General features: G+C 45.8%; 2 protein-coding genes across 2 annotated transcripts; one reads left to right on the top strand and one right to left on the bottom strand.

Annotated features, from left to right (window-relative positions):
* Positions 1-1315: 1315 nt before the first annotated feature.
* TDRD6 (tudor domain containing 6) lies at positions 1316-6209 on the bottom strand. Its single transcript, XM_053460470.1, has 3 exons — positions 1793-6209; positions 1409-1568; positions 1316-1319 (listed from the first exon to the last, which is right to left on the bottom strand). The coding sequence occupies exons 1-3, from the start codon at positions 6207-6209 to the stop codon at positions 1316-1318; spliced, it is 4581 nt and encodes a 1526-aa protein (XP_053316445.1).
* Positions 6210-10093: 3884 nt separating this feature from the next.
* Positions 10094-20944, top strand: MEP1A (meprin A subunit alpha). Its single transcript, XM_053461233.1, has 14 exons — positions 10094-10162; positions 10668-10692; positions 10867-10920; positions 12196-12236; positions 13410-13488; positions 13833-13950; positions 14307-14482; positions 15738-15959; positions 16039-16188; positions 17123-17338; positions 17843-18316; positions 18844-19017; positions 19734-19965; positions 20772-20944. The coding sequence occupies exons 1-14, from the start codon at positions 10094-10096 to the stop codon at positions 20917-20919; spliced, it is 2178 nt and encodes a 725-aa protein (XP_053317208.1). The 3' UTR covers positions 20920-20944.
* The last annotated feature ends 1020 nt before the right edge of the window (positions 20945-21964 follow it).

The raw sequence follows: 21964 nt of genomic DNA, 5'->3' as shown, positions 1-21964 counted from the left end.
GACATAGGCGACAAAAACACTGCTAAGTTTGTTGCAATCACTATTGTTTAAGCACATACGGTGCATACTATCTATTGAAAATCCAGACTGGGATGGCTGTTGTCGTCACGGGAGTGAGTCAAGAACTGTGCCTACCTACCGGATAAGAACAGTGACACAGTGTGGGAACACGGCATCGGACATACATGTACAAGACCAGCACGACATAACGGGAAATACAAGATTCCTAAATGCATATACATATTAGATTACAGCGCCATTTCTATTACCTTCCTCTCCACTTAAATCTTGGACTAAATGCATTTCATTCCTCTGAACATCTTCAGGTATTCCCAAAGTAACGGGACTTAGTTCCGGTTCTAAAATAATAATAATAAAAAAAGTTAAACATGAAATATGCAGGACATTTAATTAACAGTTTTAGTAAATAATTGTAAATCATAGCTGTAGGTGTGTAAATTTATAGCAAATAAAGCTTTACAGCGGATTTCTACCCATATATAGGAAGAAATAGGGGCTTTTTGACAGACAGAGGGAGGAACACTGACAAAAAGGCACAGTTAAAAGCACTGAAAGGCAGCATAAAATCTCAGTGCAATATAACTTCAGGCAGGGGGATAACTAGAAAACACCGGGTCCTGGTTAGAAAATTGCCCCAGGGCTCCCCAACTTCAACAGCTGGTCTGTACTATCATTACCCCTTGCGCCCCACTTTCCAGCATACACTTTGGCACATGTGTGCACATTCATTCAACACACACTCCATCTCACCCACTAACATCCATGCTCACATATATACATACACCCCACCTCCCGTCCGCCCCCACTTACCTACCACTGCTCTTGCTGTCCAGCTGCTCTCACTCTCTATACGTTCCTGGCGTCTCTCAACTGGTTCAAAATAGTTTAGAAAGGGGCCCTTCCGACCTCGATCGGTGCGGCCCAGGTCAGAAGGGCCTTTTCTAAACAATTTTGAACCGGTTGCGAGGAGACAGGAACAAGTGGACACAGGGGTCGCCCCCGGCCCCCCTAGGAGGTTCCGCCACTGATTTCAGGGTCACTTACACATTTACTTCCACTGAGCAAAACGAAGGCTATGCATTTAAGGAAGAGAATCCTAGTTCACAGGTAACTTCTTTTGTGTAGTTTAGCACATTTCCCTCTTATATGTACATCTCATAAAGCTGCCATGTATATATTAGTCAGCAAAATAACGTTTTCTAAATCAACACTACCTCGAAAAGGGTCCCGGATATATCCCACATAAGCTCCAGAAGACTTCCTTGTAGCCAGAGAGTCTGTGCACAGCGTATCCTTAGCTGAAACAAGAAACAGTCAATGATCACGATGCAATGCATAAAAGCAATTAAAATTAGTTTTCCTTTTTTTTTTCTTTTAAATTGGATACTGCCATATCGAGCAGTCATACTCTACACGCAGAGTAAGATGCAGGGTCACGTAGATTTTAAGACATTTACCCCGCATGTCGTCCTCTTGCGAAGCTGCTCTATCACCAGCGGCCGCCTCATCCTGTCGCGTGTTAAAAAACAAATATCCCGGACTTCTTTCTGTGGAAAATGCAATATAAAAATACATAAGTAAAACATGGCTTAAGTTCATGTATTTTGTGATGCGTTAGCTGGCAAAGAAAAACAAAACGCAACCACGACCCCTTCAGTAGATTTTTAACTGGGTAACTCAAACTGTTAATATCATTAGAAATAAGAGGCTTGTGTAAACGCACACAGTGGCCTGGAGCCATAAAGTATTATTTATGATGCGTGAAACCCACCTTCACCATCACCTGTTTCAATGGCTGCCTCCCCTTGAGAGGAGATCCATGGCCCTGAACACTCCCGGTCTCCTGCGACTTGTTTTTCTTGTTCATCATTTCCTTGAGGATCGACGTTTTCCTGAATGTTGTCGCCTGGTGCGTCAGAGTCCGGTAAACTGGTGTCAGAAACAGTTTCGAATTCTAAAGAATCGCAACGTGCTTTGGTGTCCTCTGTAAGCGAAGCACTCGCGCCACGATCGGTTCCAACGCACCAGAACGGCCTCATCTCTTCATTAATATCCTCTCCTTTGTATTTTGCACTCACAGACACCATCGGTATATTGCCTATTCCAGGCGGCTGAATTCCAACGACGGTAATCTCCAAGCTATCTTCTGTGACTCTATTGTAGAAAAACGTATTGGCATCTGAATTCCAGCATCCGTCTGAAAGATTAAATCCCGCAAGGCAACACGGGAACGCCACAACAGGTATCGTTGTTAATGCGCTCGGAAGCTGCCGTACATGATCGGCCTTAACAGTCTCCTCGTTGCCATAATCAACAAATCTTACAGTTATGAGTCCTGCTTCTATGCGTGTGACGGCTGCCCTATACCAGTTATTGTCATCGCTATACATCACATTACACGGGGACCCAACTTCTATGGCGGAAATAAAGCAATCGTCTACAATAGACAGCTCCCCTGCCTCCTGGACTTTAACCGCTAACCCGTCGACGTCGGATGTTGTCAGCTGACACCAAAAATGTTCAGGGCTGTCAACGGCACTAACGTATACGTCTACAGTTTCACCGCGCTGCGGCAAGTTCCACACAAACGAGTCTCTAGAGGTAACGTTTTCAGTTGTATCCCCTGCATCGTTCGCAGGTAAGTCGTCTGTGGGCTCGGCTGACGGGGGTTCTTCAGACACAGACGAGGTCAGAAAGTCGGTAACGGAGCCCTGCTGATCGCTCAGGCGGACTTCCCACCTATCGCCGCACTGTCGCAGAAACTCACAGCAGAGCTGAAGATCGTTTGTTCTTTCGGTAAATTTATGCAGCAGGTCGTCGTCCGAGGTGCCGAAACTCTGTCGGTTTAGAGTACAATGAAAACTCATCACCGGGTACGACAGCAGTTTCTCTGGAAGCCTGGCTACTTTGGAAACCGGCACAACCGAGGTATTACCGTAATCCACGTATTCAACATGTAACCCATCGGGACTTTTTTCTGTTACGACAGCTCTGTAATTCAACTCGTCGTCTGCAAAAAAAGCACAAACCAGGTCCCCCGCTTGAACGTCTTTTTCAAAAACTTTCTCCGGCTTGCTGGTTTCGTTTAGGATTTTGGAGATTTCACAAAGCTCCGCGTCTTGCGCGATCTGCACGCTGAAGTCGTATATCGAGTTAATGTGGGAAATGTACACGGGAAACTGTAATCCAGGAAAGAGGTTTCTCTTGGGCAAATCTTTCAGTTTTATCTGAGGAGGACTCGCCTTGTATAGTTTGTCCCCAAAAGAGCGCATCTGCGGCGATTTATTACTTAACACGGGCTTGGTTTCGGAAGAAAGCATTCTGTCTTTTGCAGAGTCCGCTTTCTGCCGCGGCGCAGCATTACGTGAAACACTTTGCGAAGATCTAGATTCGTCTCTTTTGGAATTAACCTGGTAAAATCTTTGCCCAGGATCTCTGGTTTCTCCTTTACTTGCATTGTAGGCTCTTTTCTTTGTGTCACCGTTTCGGACGTTGTCAGACGCAGAATGCAAGAGAGCGTTTGCGGTGTCTTTCTGGCTTCTCAAACCTAACTTTGACTTGATACTTGTATTTATTTGTCGGTTGCCGCTGTACAGCTCCACAATCAACTTCCCATCTGTCTCTTTGGCTACAATGATCGCTCTTAACGGTTTATCCAGAACGGTTTTCTCGAACCAAGATACAATATCACTCGGAACGTTAGGAGGAACGTCGGAGAGAGAGCATTTTATGGCTTGCATTGGAAAAAGCAGCAGCTCGTACTCGTTTTGTTTTATCGGGAGCAGGTCTTTGTCGTTAACTTTATCAGTGTTACCAAAATCTACAAAGAAGACCTCTGGATTGCTAGAGTTAGAGCAGATAAAGCCACGGTACCACTGCTTGTCTGTAAATCTGGCGAGACACAATGGCCCGAGAGGTGCTTTGGATTCCTGTGCCTTGCTGGATGCCCTTGCGACGACGGATGAGATCTCGTCAACCGTTCCGGCGTTTCTGGAAAGCTGGCAGTAAAACTCCAGAGAGCGATTAGTATGCGTGACGTAAATCTCTTCTTCGCAGCCTATCTTAATATCGTGCATGGAGTAAAAGTATGAATGAAGCTGCACTGACGGGTCCAACGTTTTGTGAGACAGAGGAGTGGCATGTCTTCGTTCTACTAACAAATTGCATACGCTGGTAAACGGAGTGAACAAGTCCACGATGTTAAACATCTCATCGTCCATGGACGCTACGGCGAAAAACATACAGCAGAACGGCACGGACTTTCCTGATGCACCCTCAACAAACTCGTTGAAGAGCCCGGTTGCTTTTGCGTCCCAACAAAACGGATCCTTGCCAAGAGGAGCGATAATGTTATACAGGCTGCACCTGAAGGCTTGGGCTTTCAAGTTAAAGAATTCGCTTTTAATCGAACGGAGATCCCTTGCCGGAACCATTTCTTTCCTTCCGTAGTCCACATACAGCACTTCAACCGTTTCTGAATCAGAGGCGCAAACAGGTGTCTCTGTAACAAATCCTCTGTACCACTGGCCGTCACTCGGGCTTCTTGCGAGACAGCTAGATGACCGTCTATCGGAAGGACAACTCGTGCTTGAGCAATACTCCTGTATTTTATTCATGAGGTGATTGAGGTCTGAGGCGTGTGCAACGTTTTGGCACCAAAACAAACCCGGATGATCAACAGAAGATACAACCACTTCTATGGTAGCCCCGGGCTCAAAAAATTGATCTTCAAAGGGAGAGCACATGGGCTTTTTGGCTTTGTCTCCTTTTGCCCGATTGGGTACAGGCTCTCGCTGGCGTGTCTTATGGGACTTTTTACTAGAAACCGCATCGTTCAATTGAACGTCGTTCTCCTTTCCAATAGCCATAGCGGTAATAAGCTTCGGGAGCTCCTCTACAGGCTCGTGGCTTTCGAATTTTGCATGTCCTGCATCGGCAAGGACTTTGCCTATACTTCTTTCTTCTATTCTGGATTGATCCAAAACCTCCACCGTATAGTTATCGGACTCTTTGCAAACGATGTAAATGACAAGTTTCTTATCCACGACAGCCACTTTGAAGGCAGCAATAGCTTCAGAACTCCATTCCTCACCCAAGGGGTGGATGTCCGCCAGGCAACAACGTATAGCCGAGCCGGGTATATCTCTGAACTGGGCAGGTAGCTCTTTCACATTATACCAGTCCACGGTTTCTGAGTTGCCATAATCAATGAAATACACGGTGACTTTCTTTTCGTGAGTGGCCACCACCTCGGCTCGGTAATACTGGTTATCCTTGAACTTGGTGCAGCACAGTTGTCCTCTCTGGGGCTTCGGTATGATGCCATCTAGTTTGGACGCTTGGGAATACAGGCGCGTGACGCCGTTCACCACTTTGCTGTAGTTTGAAGCGTTTTCGGCAATCCTGATCCAGAAGCGAGAGGGGTCGCAGACAAACTCCACGAAGGCGTCGTAGAATTTACCAACCTTCAGCTCTTGCGTAGGGGTAGCGGGAACATAAAACTGTTGCTTGGGAACGTCGGCTACCCGTGCTTTGCCATTGCCACATACTTCTTCCACGGGCACGGGGCCGTCGGCCATCAGCCTGTTCGCCTGGCAGACTTTCAGAGTGTGAGCCCTCATGTCAAACAGGCGATTTACGTTGAACCCGTCGTCTCCGAACAGGTTGACGACGTACAAATGCTCGTAGGAATTGTAAAACTCAATCTTGGCGGTAAGCTGTCTTCCGTAAAGTAAGGAGCGTAGCTCGAAGACCTGCGCGGGATCCCAGCCCGAGCCCCTATCTGACACACCATACAAGCTGCAGGGGAAAGTGACAACGGGCATCCGGAAAAAATCAGGGGCCAGGGACCGCAAGCCGGTCATGGGAACGACATCCCGGCGGCCCCAGTCGACATGTATGACCGCAGCGAGGCGTCTGTCCGGAATGTACTCTTGCAATAGCGAGCGGTACCAACATCCATCAGGGCCACGAGAGGCACATGGCTGCCCAAGGATAAAGGAATGCTGCATGCTGGCATCGCCATATCCGGCCTGCAGCTCGTAGTAATGGTGCATGCTCTCTGAAAGGCGCTGTACCTCATGAGACAAACTCCGCAGCTGGCAGAAAACTCGCCGCGGGTCCAGCACCTGGGTGACAAGCACGGGCTCCGTCACACCCACTTGAATATGGGGGTAGAAAAAGTCCATTCTCAAGGCCGCTGGCGGGAGCGCTTCCTCGGGTGCAGCAGCGGCAGACTCCGGCGCCGCCAATCTGAAGATGGAGGACATTTCGAGGCGGTTATATTTAAATCCGACTCAGGGCCTTCGCGGCAAAACTACACAAGCGCGAAAGAACGCAGCGCGCGGGCGGCTCTGGGAGATGACGTCACCGCGCGTCGCCTTCGCTGAAGCTACAGGATCATAGAGGCGGCGTAGGGAGAGAAAGGGGTCCCGTGTGGCAGAGCGCGAACTGGTTGTGCTGGGCATTGACGTGGCGGGGATGAGATGGATGGCAGCGAGTGTCTGATTTTTGTTTTGGCGGTATTGATGGAGGTGGTATTGTGTGAAAGTGGTAGGATTGATAGGAGTGTGTGTGACTGAGAGTAGTGGGATTGATATGGGGGGGGGTGGCTGATTGAGAGTAGTGGGATTGATATGGGTGGCTGACTGAAAACACTGGGATTGATATGGGGGGGTGGCTGATCGAGAGTAGTGGGATTGATATGGGGGTGGCTGACTGAGAGTAGTGGGATTGATATGGGGGGGGTGGCTGACAGAGTAGTGGGATTGATATGGGGGGCTGACTGAGAGTAGTAGGATTGATATGGGGGGCTGACTGAGAGTAGTAGGATTGATATGGGGGGCTGACTGAGAGTAGTAGGATTGATATGGGGGGCTGACTGAGAGTAGTGGGATTGGTGGAAGTTTGACATGGTAGCAGCGAGTTTGATGATAATAGTGAGATTCATGAGAGCTGAACCTTGGCCTGAGTGAGGTGGGGGAAAAAAAGGGACTTAAAGTCAGATGCGAGTGAGGTGGCAGTGATAAAAGTAGGATGGTATTGATGGGAGTGGTGATCCGGCTTTATACTGGTGGGTTTTTGGAGTGATTGAAGTGTGAATTTGCCCAATAAATGTAATGATTGGGGTATGAGAGCCCCCGGCCCTCCTGGTGTTCAATTTACAATCGCTGCCGATGTTTGCTGAGCATTGAGGGAGTTGCAGTTTATCGTTCGCATCTAGTTTCATAAAGCAGGCCGGCAGCATAGAGCGGATCATACACTATTACACGCATGTTCTGTTATTTCAGGATTCTGCCGCCTGCCTTTTCTCCTCTTATCCTGTCTAGTCGCCTGTTATTCCCGTCTTAGATTCAGAAGCCATATCCCTATCCCATGCGTGTTTACATTCCCTTGCTATTACCCTCTACCACTTCTGCTGGGAGGCAGCATCAGCTAAACGCTATCTCAAAATAGGGGTCTTGTACAGAAATGGGTCTAAAATGAGAAAATAAATTGTGCAACGAAATAGAACGTGCTCTACACACCCGTGCTGCGGATCCACGTTACCAATCAGAACACTGCGTACAACAAGCTCTGCCGCTTTCTTCTCCGATGTGATTACAGCACGGCTAGAACAAGAGGCCGTAATCCAATTTATCTGCTCCCCCAATATATCAAATTGCCAAAGAGGGACGGCGGGGCATTACTGAGGCTTTTTGTGTGTCAGTTATTGGTAGTCTGTATAGCACTGAGTACGCATTACCTTTCAAATTACATTCTAAAATACTGCCCCTCCATAACACTGCTCCTCTGAAATCCTGCCCCCCCATAACACTGCTCCTCCGTAATCCTGCCCGCATAACACTGCTCCTCCGTAATCCTGCCCGCATAACACTGCTCCTCCGTAATCCTGCCCGCATAACACTGCTCCTCCGTAATCCTGCCCCCATAACACTGCTCCTCTGTAATACTGTCCCCCATAACACTGCTCCTCTGAAATCCTGCCCCCTCCATAACACTGCTCCTCCGTAATCCTGCCCCCATAACACTGCTCCTCCGTAATCCTGCCCGAATAACACTGCTCCTCTGTAATCCTGCCCCCATAACACTGCTCCTCTGTAATCCTGCCCCCATAACACTGCTCCTCTGTAATCCTGCCCCCCCATAACACTGCTCCTCCGTAATCCTGCCCCCCCATAACACTGCTCCTCCGTAATCCTGCCCCCCCATAACACTGCTTTTCCGTAATCCTGCCCCCCATAACACTGCTCCTCCGTAATCCTGCCCCCCGTAACACTGCTCCTCCGTAATCCTGCCCCCCCATAACACTGCTCCTCCGTAATCCTGCCCCCATAACACTGCTCCTCTGTAATCCTGCCCCCCATAACACTGCTCCTCCGTAATCCTGCCCCATAACACTGCTCCTCCGTAATACTGTCCCCATAACACTGCTCCTCCGTAATCCTGCCCCTCATAACACTGCTCCTCCGTAATCCTGCCCCCCCATAACACTGCTCCTCCGTAATCCTGCCCCCCATAACACTGCTCCTCCGTAATCCTACCTCCCATAACACTGCTCCTCCGTAATCCTGTCTACAAGATTTCACTTCTGCCCCCATATCTCTGGAATCTACCTCCACCAAACCTTCAGCTTTCACCCTCCCTCCCAACATTCAAGAAACATCTCAAAACCCACTTCTTCAGAGAAGCTGCGCCATAACTTCACCATCACTGATACACCCCACACTACCCCTTACCTTTCTCTACACCTTATGTCTGTCCTCCCCCCATTCCCTCTAGATTGTAAGCTTGCGAGCCGAACCTCTCCACCTAATGTATCGGTTTGTCTTATTCTGTCAATTCTCGTCTTGTCAGACCCCTTGAATATATGTATTGTATGAAGCGCTGTGTAAACTGTTGGCGCTATATAAATAAAAGATAATACGAATTGAGAAAAAGGATTGTTTTCTTTACACAACTTAATCTATAAATCCATTATTGTCACTTTTAGGACTGATGACTGCTGTGATACCCTCTGGCCCAGCAAACGTCCTGAGCTCCCGGGACGGAAGAGGAGAGGTAGCTGGGTCGGAAACGCGCCCGTCCTTAAATAACGACAGAGTTGCTTCTGCTGCATGAATGGTAAATCCAGCCGCTTCGGGACGATGGGATTTAGAGAATGTGCAGTGATTGTGCATTAGCCTGCCTACGGCATCTGTCTGACGAGAACAGACGGACAAGAAGAGGAGCGAGCCGCAGGCGCATCAGACAGGTAACAAAAGTGCTCTTTAATAAAATACTTAAATGGTTTGTTTCTGACTTAAAGCGACACTCCGGCTCTCGCATGCCCTTTAATACATCTGATAGCGGAAGTCCCTTTAATGTTTCATGTCGCTTCCCCATGGAAGGATTCTGCAGAATCCCCTCAAACGCATTTTCCTCTTCCCCATCGCCAAGGCTAGACTGGTGAGGACCGGGTAGCCCTGGCACTTTAAGGCACCTGTGCCTACTTACCAGTAGCCACCAGTCTTCTTGAGCAGTGGCTCATTGAGGGTTCCAGGTCGTTCCTGCCACTGTCACAGCGTGAACACAGAGAGGGGCATTACGCTGCAGCACTGGAGCTGCAGCTTCTACGGTTTCCTTTTTTCTTGCTTGGGACACCAGACCGTTTAACGTATTAGATGACATCCACTTAAAACCACGGAGAGATCTGAATCAACATGAAACACCCATCTGCAAACGAACCAAAAATCTCCGTTCGATGTACCGTACGATCAGCTATGAGAATGATGAACTGGTATAGAAGTTACTTCGGCGTCTCTCTCTGCTACAGCTGAACCCGTTAGGCTTCGGATACGGACTTGAATCATAATCTCATCAATAAACGTGATCGGGTCATTTGTTTTTATGATCCCTCGCTGGAGATAACAATGTGCCGAGTGCACAACATTCCGGCTTGCCGCATTATTTCCTGCGATAAATTCAAAGTACTGGTTAACCCGGAGCCTGATAAATCGTGCGAAGTTCAAGAAAGCCCTTTAAATACCGTAGTCCGATGTCCAGTCCAGTCTGTCTCCTCCAAGCAGCTGCAATGGCCTCCATCGGACTCCTGCGGATTGGGTGCCTGCTTGTTTTATGTGGATACGGTGCACCATATTCGGTAAGACGCGTTCCTCAATGACAGAAGGTAGAACTGCCCTGAAACCTGCGCGATTTAAGAGATCGGATTAAGAGGATCTGTTCTAGAACATGAGGTTGAAATCCGTAATGATCCAGCTGTTGGTGAACAGTTGGAAAAACCCAAACCTAACCCAGCCCTTCTGGACGTCTTTACCTTTACCAGGGTCTTCTTGTAGCATGGATCTAGTTTAACCGGAATGCGTCCACCGGTACGGATCCTCAAAGGACGAGAAATGTTAGTACGAGCGGCCAGAATCTAAAACTAAGGGCTTAGGTGTAATGTTAGGAAGTTTTACTTTACAGAGAGAGTGGTGGGTAAATGGAACAGTCTCCTAGCAGAAGTGGTAGAGGCTGAAGGGAATTTAAACATGCATGGGAAAGGAATATTGCTCCGTCAGATGCTATGTGGTGGCTGCTAGCTTAGATATAAACTTGACCGTCTGTAAAGGATTAAATCATATTTCTTCTTTCTTTTTTTTTTTTAGATCAATAACAGGCAAAACATTAACGGTAAGTGAAGGAGCCCACACCTTCTATCTCATTACAAAGATTTCTGCTTGGGGACAGGTGCTACTTATACATGGTTTACACCTGGTTTTAAGCAGGGACATTCTTTAATACCTATTATTATTTAAGGATAGAGTCGCATACCTAACATTTTTGTTTTGCTTTCGGCTGTTTCAGATGTTGATATTGACGCCGGTGGACTGAGAGAAGATATCCCTAAAATAAACCTTGGTGAGCGATCATTCGTTATTCTGACTTTTACTTACCGGAACTGACCCTTTAATATGAGAAAGGAGTTTCCATAGGAGTAGTAATGTATGTATACAGGTAATATGTATGTATACAGGTAATATGCATGTATACAGGTAATATGCATGTATACAGGTAATATGCATGTATACAGGTAATATGCATGTATACATGTATAGAATCATTGAAAATGGGCAGTCATATATACAGAATGGAAAAATAAAAATAACATAAATAGTAAAATATATGAATAAAATATAATTATAGATTATGGCTCTTGTACTCGTTGATAAGAGACTGCGCATCGCTTTTGATCAGCACATATAGCGCTCCTTCATACATTTAATTCGTCAAATGAAACGTTTCCAAATGAGGTTGCAGGAAACCCCCAGTTGTTTCTAAGCAGCAGGACCGCTGACTTTTGGGCTTAGAAAACGTTCCCAGCACCCTCGGTCTGGCAGGCGGAACCGGCAACTGGGTTTCTTATACCTTACATTTAAATTTATGCAAAATTGTACCCATGGTAAAGATACCGTTATATGTGTATATGATGATCGTACATTCCCCGTTACTATTCTGTGTACCTATAACCACAACAAATTAGCATGGCCTTCCTTACCCATCCCTAAACAAAGAAAACTCCCCCCCAACTATAACCCCAGTGCTGCATACAGTGATATTACACCCCCCCACCCCCCCGGTGCTGGATACAGTAATATAACACCCCCTGGCGCTGGATATAGTAATATAACACCCACTGGCGCTGGATACAGTAATATAACACCCCCCCGGTGCTGGATACAGTAATATAACACCCCCTGGCGCTGGATACAGTAATATAACACCCATACTGTAATGTTGGTCCACATTGAGAAATACTTAGTCTATCTCACTTTACTCCAATAAAACTCCCTTTATCTGCAGACCTGGCGGCGGCCATTGTCAGTCATGTGATGTTTTTGGCGACTTTCTCGGCTCAAACCCAACACTGAGCTCATTCTTTATGGCGATGCTAATGAAGTCCTTTCCTCCATAGACTTTCATTAGTGTTTCATGAGAATCTAGCTTCGTGATTTTAGTGTTGAAACTCATACATATGGCTGATGTGCAGCTGTCTGAAAACATTTTATTATGAAAAACTAAAACTTATAAAAAAAGAAAAGACGATATTTATATAAGCGTGTGTTTAACCTGATACCAATAATGACATAGTAGGGGTTACTATGTGATATATTAAAAATCATTGTGTCATTTCAGAGTCTGGAGAGAATTTGTTTGAAGGAGATATCAAGCTGGCGGTAAGTGTGTTTAGTGTATAAAGAAAATGAAGGAGGAAAATGCATTAAAAAGGAGGGGAAACGTCAGAATAAGAGACTTCATTCAGAATCGTTTCTTCTGGGTTCGCTCGCACAAAGTCAGCGATTCTGTTAGGTGTATAATTAAACAATTATGCCAAACGGGTGCTAATGATCATCGATTTAATATGTAGGTTGATACATGATCATTAACTGTAACAGAAGGCGGTTTAATGTCAAAAGTCCTACACACTGAGCACAGCAACAACACACAAGGTAGTTATACTGCATCGGCTCCCCTCCCAGGCAGAAATATCGAGACGCATGTGGGGTTCCCAGATGTTCTGTCCAAACTCTTTTAAAAAAACACAATGAAACACGCAGTGCAGCAGGTGAGAGACGCATCACACTTACTTTGCAATCAGAAGATGTCCAGCAGCGCCATCAGCTCAGCATTGACAGAAAACAGTGGGACCCCGGTACACCCATTTACTGTCCGGAGAAGTCTGATCTTAGAAGACTTGTGGCCAAAAAGCCATACCTCCAAGGGCAAGCGGCTCAACTATTCACGAAAACCCAGGAACTGCTGACTGCAGCAGAAGGCGGTTTGTTTGCTGAAGGGCCTGAAAACGGTTAAAAAGAATAAGTGTTTGTAGGCAACCGTGATTCGTGGTGGATGTTCCTGGCAAGTTTGGCTCTGTAAAATGTGGATTTAGTCAGAATTAATGGTCTCCTCAAAGCTGAGAAGTGCGGGCAGATACTTATCCATCATGTGATACCATCAGGGAGCTGTGTGATGGCCTCAAACATGCGGCCAAAGTCATTAAGAACAATCTTCAGCTAGAGAAGATCGGGGAGTCCTGGAGGTGAAGGTATGAGCCACGGAGCTCTGATCTCAACATCACCGAGTCTGTCTGAGATTACGGGAAGAGAGAGAAGCAGCTGTGGGGGATCTGCCGAGTTCTTTAAAAAAGCTGTGGGCGACTGTACCTAGAAGAAAGAAAGGGTGGTCAACAAATATTGGTTTGATTTAGGGTTTTTCTTCTGTTCATTCACTTTGCATTTTGTTAAATGATGAAAATAAACTATTAATATGTCAGCATTTTTCATACCTGCCTAAAACTTTTGCACAGTACTGTATATAAACCAACATTCATTCTGATTTCTTTCTTACAGGGAAGCCCACGCAATGCCCTCCGTAATGAATCCTACAGATGGACCTTCCCGATTCCCTACATACTGGCCGACAATCTAGGTTATTGCTATTATTTGTGGGCTTTACGCTTACAAAAATCACTTAATACCAAAATGAAAAATACCCGTCCTTTAGTTTTAAATTATTTAAGTATTTGGATAATATATAAGTTTATGGTAGGGGCAATGTTAAGAAAACGTAGATAAGAAAAAAGGGGTTGGGAAACATGGGTGGGAAACGGCGGTGATCCGAAGCGATGAGCCTGTGTGAGAGGAGGGCGTTGGATATAACTCCGAAGCCCCTCACACAACCACAGGCCAACCAATTGGCCTTAAAATGTATATAAAAATGTGATTTATTTTTTTAAATTTAATTGTATTGTTTTCATTTATTTTTTGCTCCAGATCTAAATGCGAAAGGAGTCATCCTCAAATCTTTTGAAATGTTCCGTCTTAAATCTTGTATCGATTTCAAGCCTTACGAAGGAGAACCCGCGTTTATCCATTTTCAGAAGTTTGGAGGGTAAGTGATTGGAATCCTTGAACGTTCCTGTTCTGTTTACAATTATTCACCCGTAATGAATCAAGAGAGACAATTCTGACCAAACTTTGGAGTTCGGTGAACTTGGGGGGTCTCCCCCCGTATTTCCGCCTGTTCGGATGATGTCATGGCCTGGGAGTCTAACACGTGGTGGTCTAGAGGGAGGGTGCAGCAGGATTTGTACCTCGTAATGGCTTTGCTTCTCCGTTGCCTTGGTATGAGGTCTCACCGTCACCCTTAGTAGAGAGCAACAAGGCAGCGGAGACGGAAGGAGCTGCAGGTTATGTTGGAGACACGTCCTGTAAACGTAGCTTCGATTCTCATGCTTGGGTTTTCAGATGCTGGTCCATGGTCGGTAAACTGCCCGCCGGACAGGATCTTTCGATTGGCGAAAGATGCGACCATAAGGCTGTCGTGGAGCACGAGATCCTTCACGCTTTGGGCTTTTACCATGAGCAGTCGCGGACAGACAGAGATGATTATGTTGAGATTTGGTGGAATGAAATCACAGAAGGTCAGTTTAATGTTATCGCCAGAACCCGCGCTTCAGGATACATTTTTGGGTCAGTTTAAAGTGACTTCACGTTCATGATGTGTACTGTGGACAATGAGATGAGAGTGGTATCGAGTGATATATTTACCTTGGGCTCTGCCCCCCGTCGCCTCCTCCATGGACACCGTCCTCATATTTGTGCCCCCCCATGCAGTCTGGTCATGGAGATCAGAGCCCCCCCTCATTAGCGGCAGCATGAGACGCCGCACTGTCCCTTTAAGGTCATAGGAGTGAAGCGAGTCTGTTTAGCAGATCGAGTTAAGGTTCCATGGCCTTTCTAGTGAACCCAGGCATGCAGGGTCATAAAATTAAACCTTAGCTGAGATAACTTTCATCCAGGGACAAAGTATGATTGTCCTTGAAGTTAAGAAGGAATTTTCTGGTTCTTTGGGACAATCTTTTTTTCTGTCTTCTTGTAATCCAACAGATCAGACATTCCACTGTTCTAGCTTTCTTTCTTTCTTGATTAACAATACCCCTCCAGTATTAAAAATACCCCCCAGCATCATACTGCCCAGTACTAACAATACCCCCAGCATCATACCGCCCAGTACTGACAAAACCCCCCAGCATCATACCGCCTAGTACTAACAATACCCCCCAGCATCATATCGCCCAGTATTAACAATACCCCCCAGCATTATACCCCCCAGTATTAACAATACACCCCCAGTATTAACAATACCCCCAGCATCATACCGCCCAGTACTGACAATACCCCCCAGCATCATACCGCCCAGTATTAACAATACCCCCCAGCATTATACCCCCCAGTATTAACAATACCCCCAACATTATACCCCCCAGCATTAACAATACCTCTCAGTATTAATAATACCCTCCAGCATCATACCCCCAGTATTAACAATACCCCCCAGCGTACCTGTTTTTCCCAGGCCGGTGAGCTGTACATGTTAGGAGATCTGTACATGTTAGTAGATAAATTTAACCAAGTGTGATATTTAGAAGAATAATGAATTTTATTTACACAGTTTATTGCCTGCAATGTCTTGACACATTACCGGGGCTTTTAAGGCTGTAGAAACCTGCCATACCCTCATACCCAGCAAACATTCTGACCTCCTAGAGGGGCATCAGGGGAGGAATAAAGGAAAGAGGGGTTTGAATTCTAAAGGGGGACAGGCAAACAGGGGACACTTGGGAGGGGTATGATTAAAGAGTAACACGCACACCCTGTTGAATTTTGTTTTCGCAGGCTTAGAGCACAATTTCAATAAGTACGACGACGGCTTTATCACCGACTTGAACACCCCCTACGATTACGAGTCCGTCATGCACTACGGCCCTTTCTCTTTCAACAAGAACGCGAGTGTTCCCACCATTACCGCCAAGATACCCGCGTTCAACAACGTCATCGGCCAGCGCCTCGACTTATCCGAGCTGGACTTGGAGCGCCTGAACCGCATGTACAACTGCAGTATGTATGATCCAGCGGCTTCCGTGACGTCTGATGGTACATTCAGAGCAGATATACCCTTTATGTATTGTCTTTGCAGCGGCTTCTCACACCCTTTTGGACCAGTGCTCGTTTGAGTACATTAACATCTGCGGCATGGTGCAGGGAGCCAACGATAACGCCGACTGGGTCCATCAGCTCAGCGTCTCGGGATCGTCCGAGGATCACACGCTTGTGGGCCGCTGCAGAGGTAATAAGGCGTCACGTGCCCCAGCCTGGCAACACATTCTAGTTTACACCGCAAGGCTAATCTCGAGTCAAAGGCCAAATATTATGGCTTTACTGCAGGCATGAACACAGGTTTCTGAGGCTGTTGCCCATACAAAGGTTAGATTGCCTTGTTTGTCTCTATTGATAAGTAGAAAATTAAAAATGTATTTGAGGCCATGAAGTTCTTCATCCTGAGCCGTTTATATAACGTCCATAACTAGAAGTGCACTATGAACTCCGCTAATGTTTGTTGGCTTGTAAAAATATTTCAGTGCTGGGGCATTAACCATAAACTCTGCCTCAGCTGGGACCCGATGCAGAGATCGCCCGGCTTACACCTGTGTCAAAGGAGTTTTGATTTTGGTGTCAACCGTAAGATTAAGCAGCCGCATGCAGATCATTTTGCTGGGTACTTGATTGACGGCTTTATTAATGTGAAAATACCAAAGAAAAAAAAATTGCCTTGAGCATAACCCCCAGCGCTGTATACAGTAATTACCCCCCCAGTATACAGAAATAACCCCCAGCCCTTATACAGTAATTACCCCCACACACTATACAGTAATAACCCCCAGCGCTGTATACAGTAATGTCTGGAGGTGGCCATTGCTGTCAGTCATGTGATATATTGGGTAACTTTCCCAGCTCAAACTCAACACTGAGCTTATGCTTTATGGCAATGCTAATGTCTGTTTCTTTGTAGACTTCTAGTCTCCCAACTATCCTACCTGCTGTAAAACCTCAAACCTTACGTTGGTTGAAGATCGTCGTATGTCTGTCTCATGCATGCTGAAATTCCCTCGCTGTATTAACCTCTACCGTTTCAGCTGGAAGGTTGTTCCGCGTATACGCCAGTCAATGACTACACCGCTTTTAATTATCTCCGTTTTCTTCGCCACGTTTCCTGTTTGCAGAATCTGGGTATTTCATGCACTTCGACACCGTTTCTGGACCAGTCGGCCGCACAGCCCTCCTTGAATCTAGGATTCTTTACCCCAAGAGGACAGAGCAGTGTCTTCAGTTCTTCTACAAGATGAATGGAAACCCCCAGGATAAACTTGTTATCTGGCTCCGTATAGACGACGGCACCGGAAACGTCAGGAGGATGAAGAAAATTCATACAATTCTGGGTACTATCGTTATTCTGCTCTTTAGAGTCTTTAGTCGGATGGGTTGCCATTAATAAGGCCAACTTTGGGTCAAGATGTATAAGCTTTCAGGACCTCAGATGTCTTTTTTTCAATTGCCTTTGAAGTCCCAAAGCTTTGGAGGTATTTTTCTTCTGGTTCTGGAAGGAACAGCCTGGCAAGGGTTGCAGTTAAAGGCATTTTGTCTCTGCTGCCCAGCTAGAGATTTAATGACACAGCTTATCACAGTTTGTGCCATGTGAAGCACATAGAACACCAACCAGAGATGCAAAAGCTCCGATATCTGCATTACCAGAACAAAACAAGCGGAGATAATTAACTTTGCCTCGTTCTTCAAGTCCGTTTCCGTAAATCACTGTTGTAAGCAGCAGTCTGTGCAAAGTTCCCATTAATGAAATTGCTACGGTATCATCTCTCAACCTCTGTGCAACGCTACTCCAGAGATTCCGTAGAGGAATAACTTGTTTGTTTTGCCTCCTTGTTTAGGTGATAATGATCACAACTGGAAAATCGCACACGTGACCCTCAACGCAGATAAGAAATTCCGCTACGTGTTCCAAGGAGTCCAGGGTGACGACAAAGCAACCAGCGGTGGGATTCTGATCGACGATATCACGCTCATGGAAACGGCGTGCCCCAATACAGCATGGGTGGTCCGCAATTTCAGCCAGGTCCTGGCCAGCACGGTGAAAGGGGATCGCGTTGCCAGCCCTTGCTTTACCAGTCCAGAGGGCTACCGCTATGGCGTGGGCTTGTACCCTCATGGCCAAAGCCAGTCCACTTATGTGGGCTACACGGGGATTTCCTTCCACCTGTGCAGCGGAGAAGATGACGCGGTCTTAGAGTGGCCTGCTCTCAACAGACAGGCTATGATCACAGTGCTCGACCAGGACCCGGATATCACGTTAAGGATGTCCTCCAGCCGAAGCTTCACCACGGCGGCATCTCATGTTATTGAATGTAAGTGAACCTTCTAGGTCCTGACACTGCTGGGACACCAATGGACGTTTAGGGATGTAACCCAGAGAGAAGAGCTTGGCCTCCTGTCCTGGTGTAGGGATCCTCGCCCCAAACTCCGCACTAAAGCTCCACGGCAATCCACTTTAATCCACGGCTATTTATTGCCTTCACAGGGGTTACCCTGGCCATCTAGTACATTGCTTTTAATGCCTAGCATCCGCACCTGGTATGTAGGTATTTTTGCCACCCGCAACCAGACTCCTACTCTCAACACTCTTAGCCAGCAGTTTCATGGTCAATGTACCATGGACAATCCAGATCAGAATTCTTGCATGTATACGCTGCATGGAATAGATTGATATAGAATACACTATATTACGTATGGTATATATATGTATATATATATAGATATATATAATACATATAACACATATTTTAAATAGGTTCAGGTAGCATCTGATTGGACTTCATTTAGAAATCATGTATTTGTATTAGTCATCATTTTATGATTAATTTTTTTCCCGCAGCCATGAATAATATCTCACGCTGGGAACGACCCTCTCTAACGGGACCTTATGACCCCTCTTGCAACTGTAACCGGTCAGCCGATTATGGATGGAGTACGTTTATAACCCACGACCATTTGAAGCGGAGGAGCTTTTTGAAAAATGATGACCTGATCATCTTTGTGGAATTTTCAGGTACGTTTTAACTAAAGGTAACATTAACAGAGGAAAGAAAGCTAATGTCTACGACTCTACTGTATCAAGAACTTTGATAGGGCAGACTAGACGTGCTGTACGGTTCTTATTTGCTGGCAAATGCTGTGTTCCTATGTATAGAACAGGGGGTAAGTGACTCTTACTGTCATTGTCTAATATAACACAGCCATAATATAGTTTTTGGAAGTGCCCCCCACAAGGTGAGATTCCTTCCCCCACATTCCACAGAATTTTCTATAGTCCTTTAATTCCCTACTAAAAGGGGTCCTGTCGACATGCGCTTGCTCTGGTTTAACCCGATGAAGACCTTATTGGTGGAAATGTTGGCCTAGTATAACAATTTCCTTTGATTACCAAATCTGGTAATGTGTGCGATGTTTAGTTGTTTTACTGGTACTCTTGGGTGAATAGGCGACGTTTTATCTAGTGACACCAAGTGATAATCATGTCTGTGCTGACGTAACACATTTAAGGTAAAGTTCTGCTTTGTCTGTACGCCTGCTAACAAGATGGCTAGCACAATATATAAGTGACATGTGACCCCGTATCAAGTGACACATCGTTATCTGTATAACATGCGCAATACCTACGTTGTTGAACTTGTCACAGTACACGTTGACTCAGCTTGGCTTATGGGCAAATACCTGGTTAAATATTTTTGTCATGCTTAATTTGAACATGTTATTTCCCCAAAGATCTCACGCACCTGATAAAAACTGGAGTTCCTATCAGACAGCGACCTGAGCCCGCAGCCGAAGAGGCGGCCATAGAGGCTGTTCCAGAAAGGAAGAAACGAGCCCTACAGAATAATGGCAACCAGGGCGATTACTCCGTCCAGCTGATGCCCCTGGATAGCAACGCATGTGATCCAAACCCGTGTCTGAACGGTGGCGTCTGTGTCATGGAGAGGGGGATTGCCAGCTGCAGGTAAATCTTTATATATATATAATAGATAGGCTGGAAAGGCCAATCCGTATCTTGTGCAGGTGTCGGCATCAGAAGCTTTAGGAGAGCCGTAGTAATGGTCCAGGGATGGAAGGAATGTCTAAGTCTGACTTTGAGGGTTGGGGTTATACCTGGAATTGTACCCCACCTCCAAAAAATCGGATTCTAGTGACCACTTCTTTAAATTAGACAACCCCAGTGGCCACTTACTGACCCTTCCATGCTACCTCAGCATTATAACGTCGAGTCTTTCGTTTAAGTTGGGGTGTAGACCTGGGTTCCATTAGCAATCATTTCTTTTGGGAGCTTCTAGACAAGATGGATACTAAAATCCTTGGCTTGTCGGTCACAACTTGATTAGGTCTTGGCACAGACAGCGCAGCAAAATCACTCTTTGCCAAACGACACGAGTGTCAGATTAAGGATTATCCTCAAACGGACATTATGGTTTTTCGTATGTCTCGGAAATATCTATTTTGCAGCAAAAAAAATTACAAACTTTAAGTTTTTATGTTTTTCAAGATTTATAATAGTTTCAGAAATGTGAAGACTTAATTAAGGCCTGTTTTCATTCTTTTGAGTGCTTTGTCGTTACTCAAACAACTGTCCTGACCCCACGTCGCTTCTTCTCACTCCCTTTGAACCTGCGACGACGTATCAGAGCGTCAAAGCGGTAGATTCATCGTCTGGGGCAGAATATTCACGCAAATTAGGCTGAGATGTAAAATGAAGATTTGGGGAGGTATTTTGAAATTTTGAGGGTATTAACCAGTTATTTGCCCCTACAGGTGCTCTTCTAGTCAGGCGTTTTTTTACAGGGGAGAGCGATGCGAGACGGCGCAGTTCCACGCTAACGTTCTCGGAATGGTGATCGGAGGAGCGGCGGGGACCATCGCGCTCACTATAACCGTCCTCGCGGTAATGAGCAGAAGATGAAAATCTGTTAATCGTTAAATGAAAACTGGAAAAAAAATATCTTAATACACAATAATAAAATATTAAACAATGATTTGTATATATTCATTTAATGTAACAATAAAAATAAACAATTTAAAGAAACGCTCCAGTGATAAGAAAGTAAAATCATCCTAGGAAATGGGTCAAAAAAATAAAATTAAATGTGTTCTGCTATTTATATTAAGTATTTTAAGAAACAAAGGAAGTTCGTAGGGATGCTGTGGTGTGTCAATGCTACTATTGGCCTCCTGCTTCAAGGATGAAACCACTCCAAATGCTCCTCAAGGCCAACGCACAAGCCTTCTCTGTTGTCTTCCTTTTGGGGACGTGGGACGAGTAAATTACACCAAGGCTGGTTCCTTGAAGGACCAACACTGGCAGGTTTCTCCACCAAGCCCTGTATAATGTGTAAGTCAAATGGTGAAGAAACTCATTGTAAGCACACCGCTCCAATTTAACATTGGTGGTAGGATAATTTTTCACTTGTGGCTAGAGCCGGTGGATACTGTGATGTTCATGGTGACAACCCTCAGAGCCTTAAATCGTCTACATCTTGTGGCTGATGTTCTGTTGGCTTTGAGAACATTGGTTTTGCCTTTGGTGGTCTCTTCTCTCCATCCATTACCATCGCTTCACTTAACTACAGAGTGACGAGACCGTAATATAATTTCAGGGAAAATAATCAGGTTTTTAACCAGAAATCACTCCTCCTCCTCCTGATCGTAAAGAATGAAGGTAATGATTCGGGTTACCGTGTTTTTTTTTTATGCGGTAATCTCGCGGAGCCCCTTTGTTTGGACCTTCTGCTCTGTGGACATTTTGCTGTCCTGTATCTGATCACCATCTTCCTGTATATTACCTGAATCAGGCTAATGTGATCCTGATGATCATTCCAAGAATGACAAAGTATATTCTAATGTTTGGCGAAGGAGCTGTCTAAAAGTTGGTCTTGTCACCTTTAGCAGTCCTGCGGGTCTTCTGCTGTCCCATCAGCTAACCATCTAGACCACCCACCAGATGTCTC

Source organism: Spea bombifrons, chromosome 3 (assembly GCF_027358695.1).
Source record: "Spea bombifrons isolate aSpeBom1 chromosome 3, aSpeBom1.2.pri, whole genome shotgun sequence".
Lineage (NCBI taxonomy): Eukaryota > Metazoa > Chordata > Amphibia > Anura > Pelobatidae > Spea > Spea bombifrons.
Note: the sequence above shows the minus strand (reverse complement) of the source record. Positions and strands in the feature narration are given on the sequence as shown.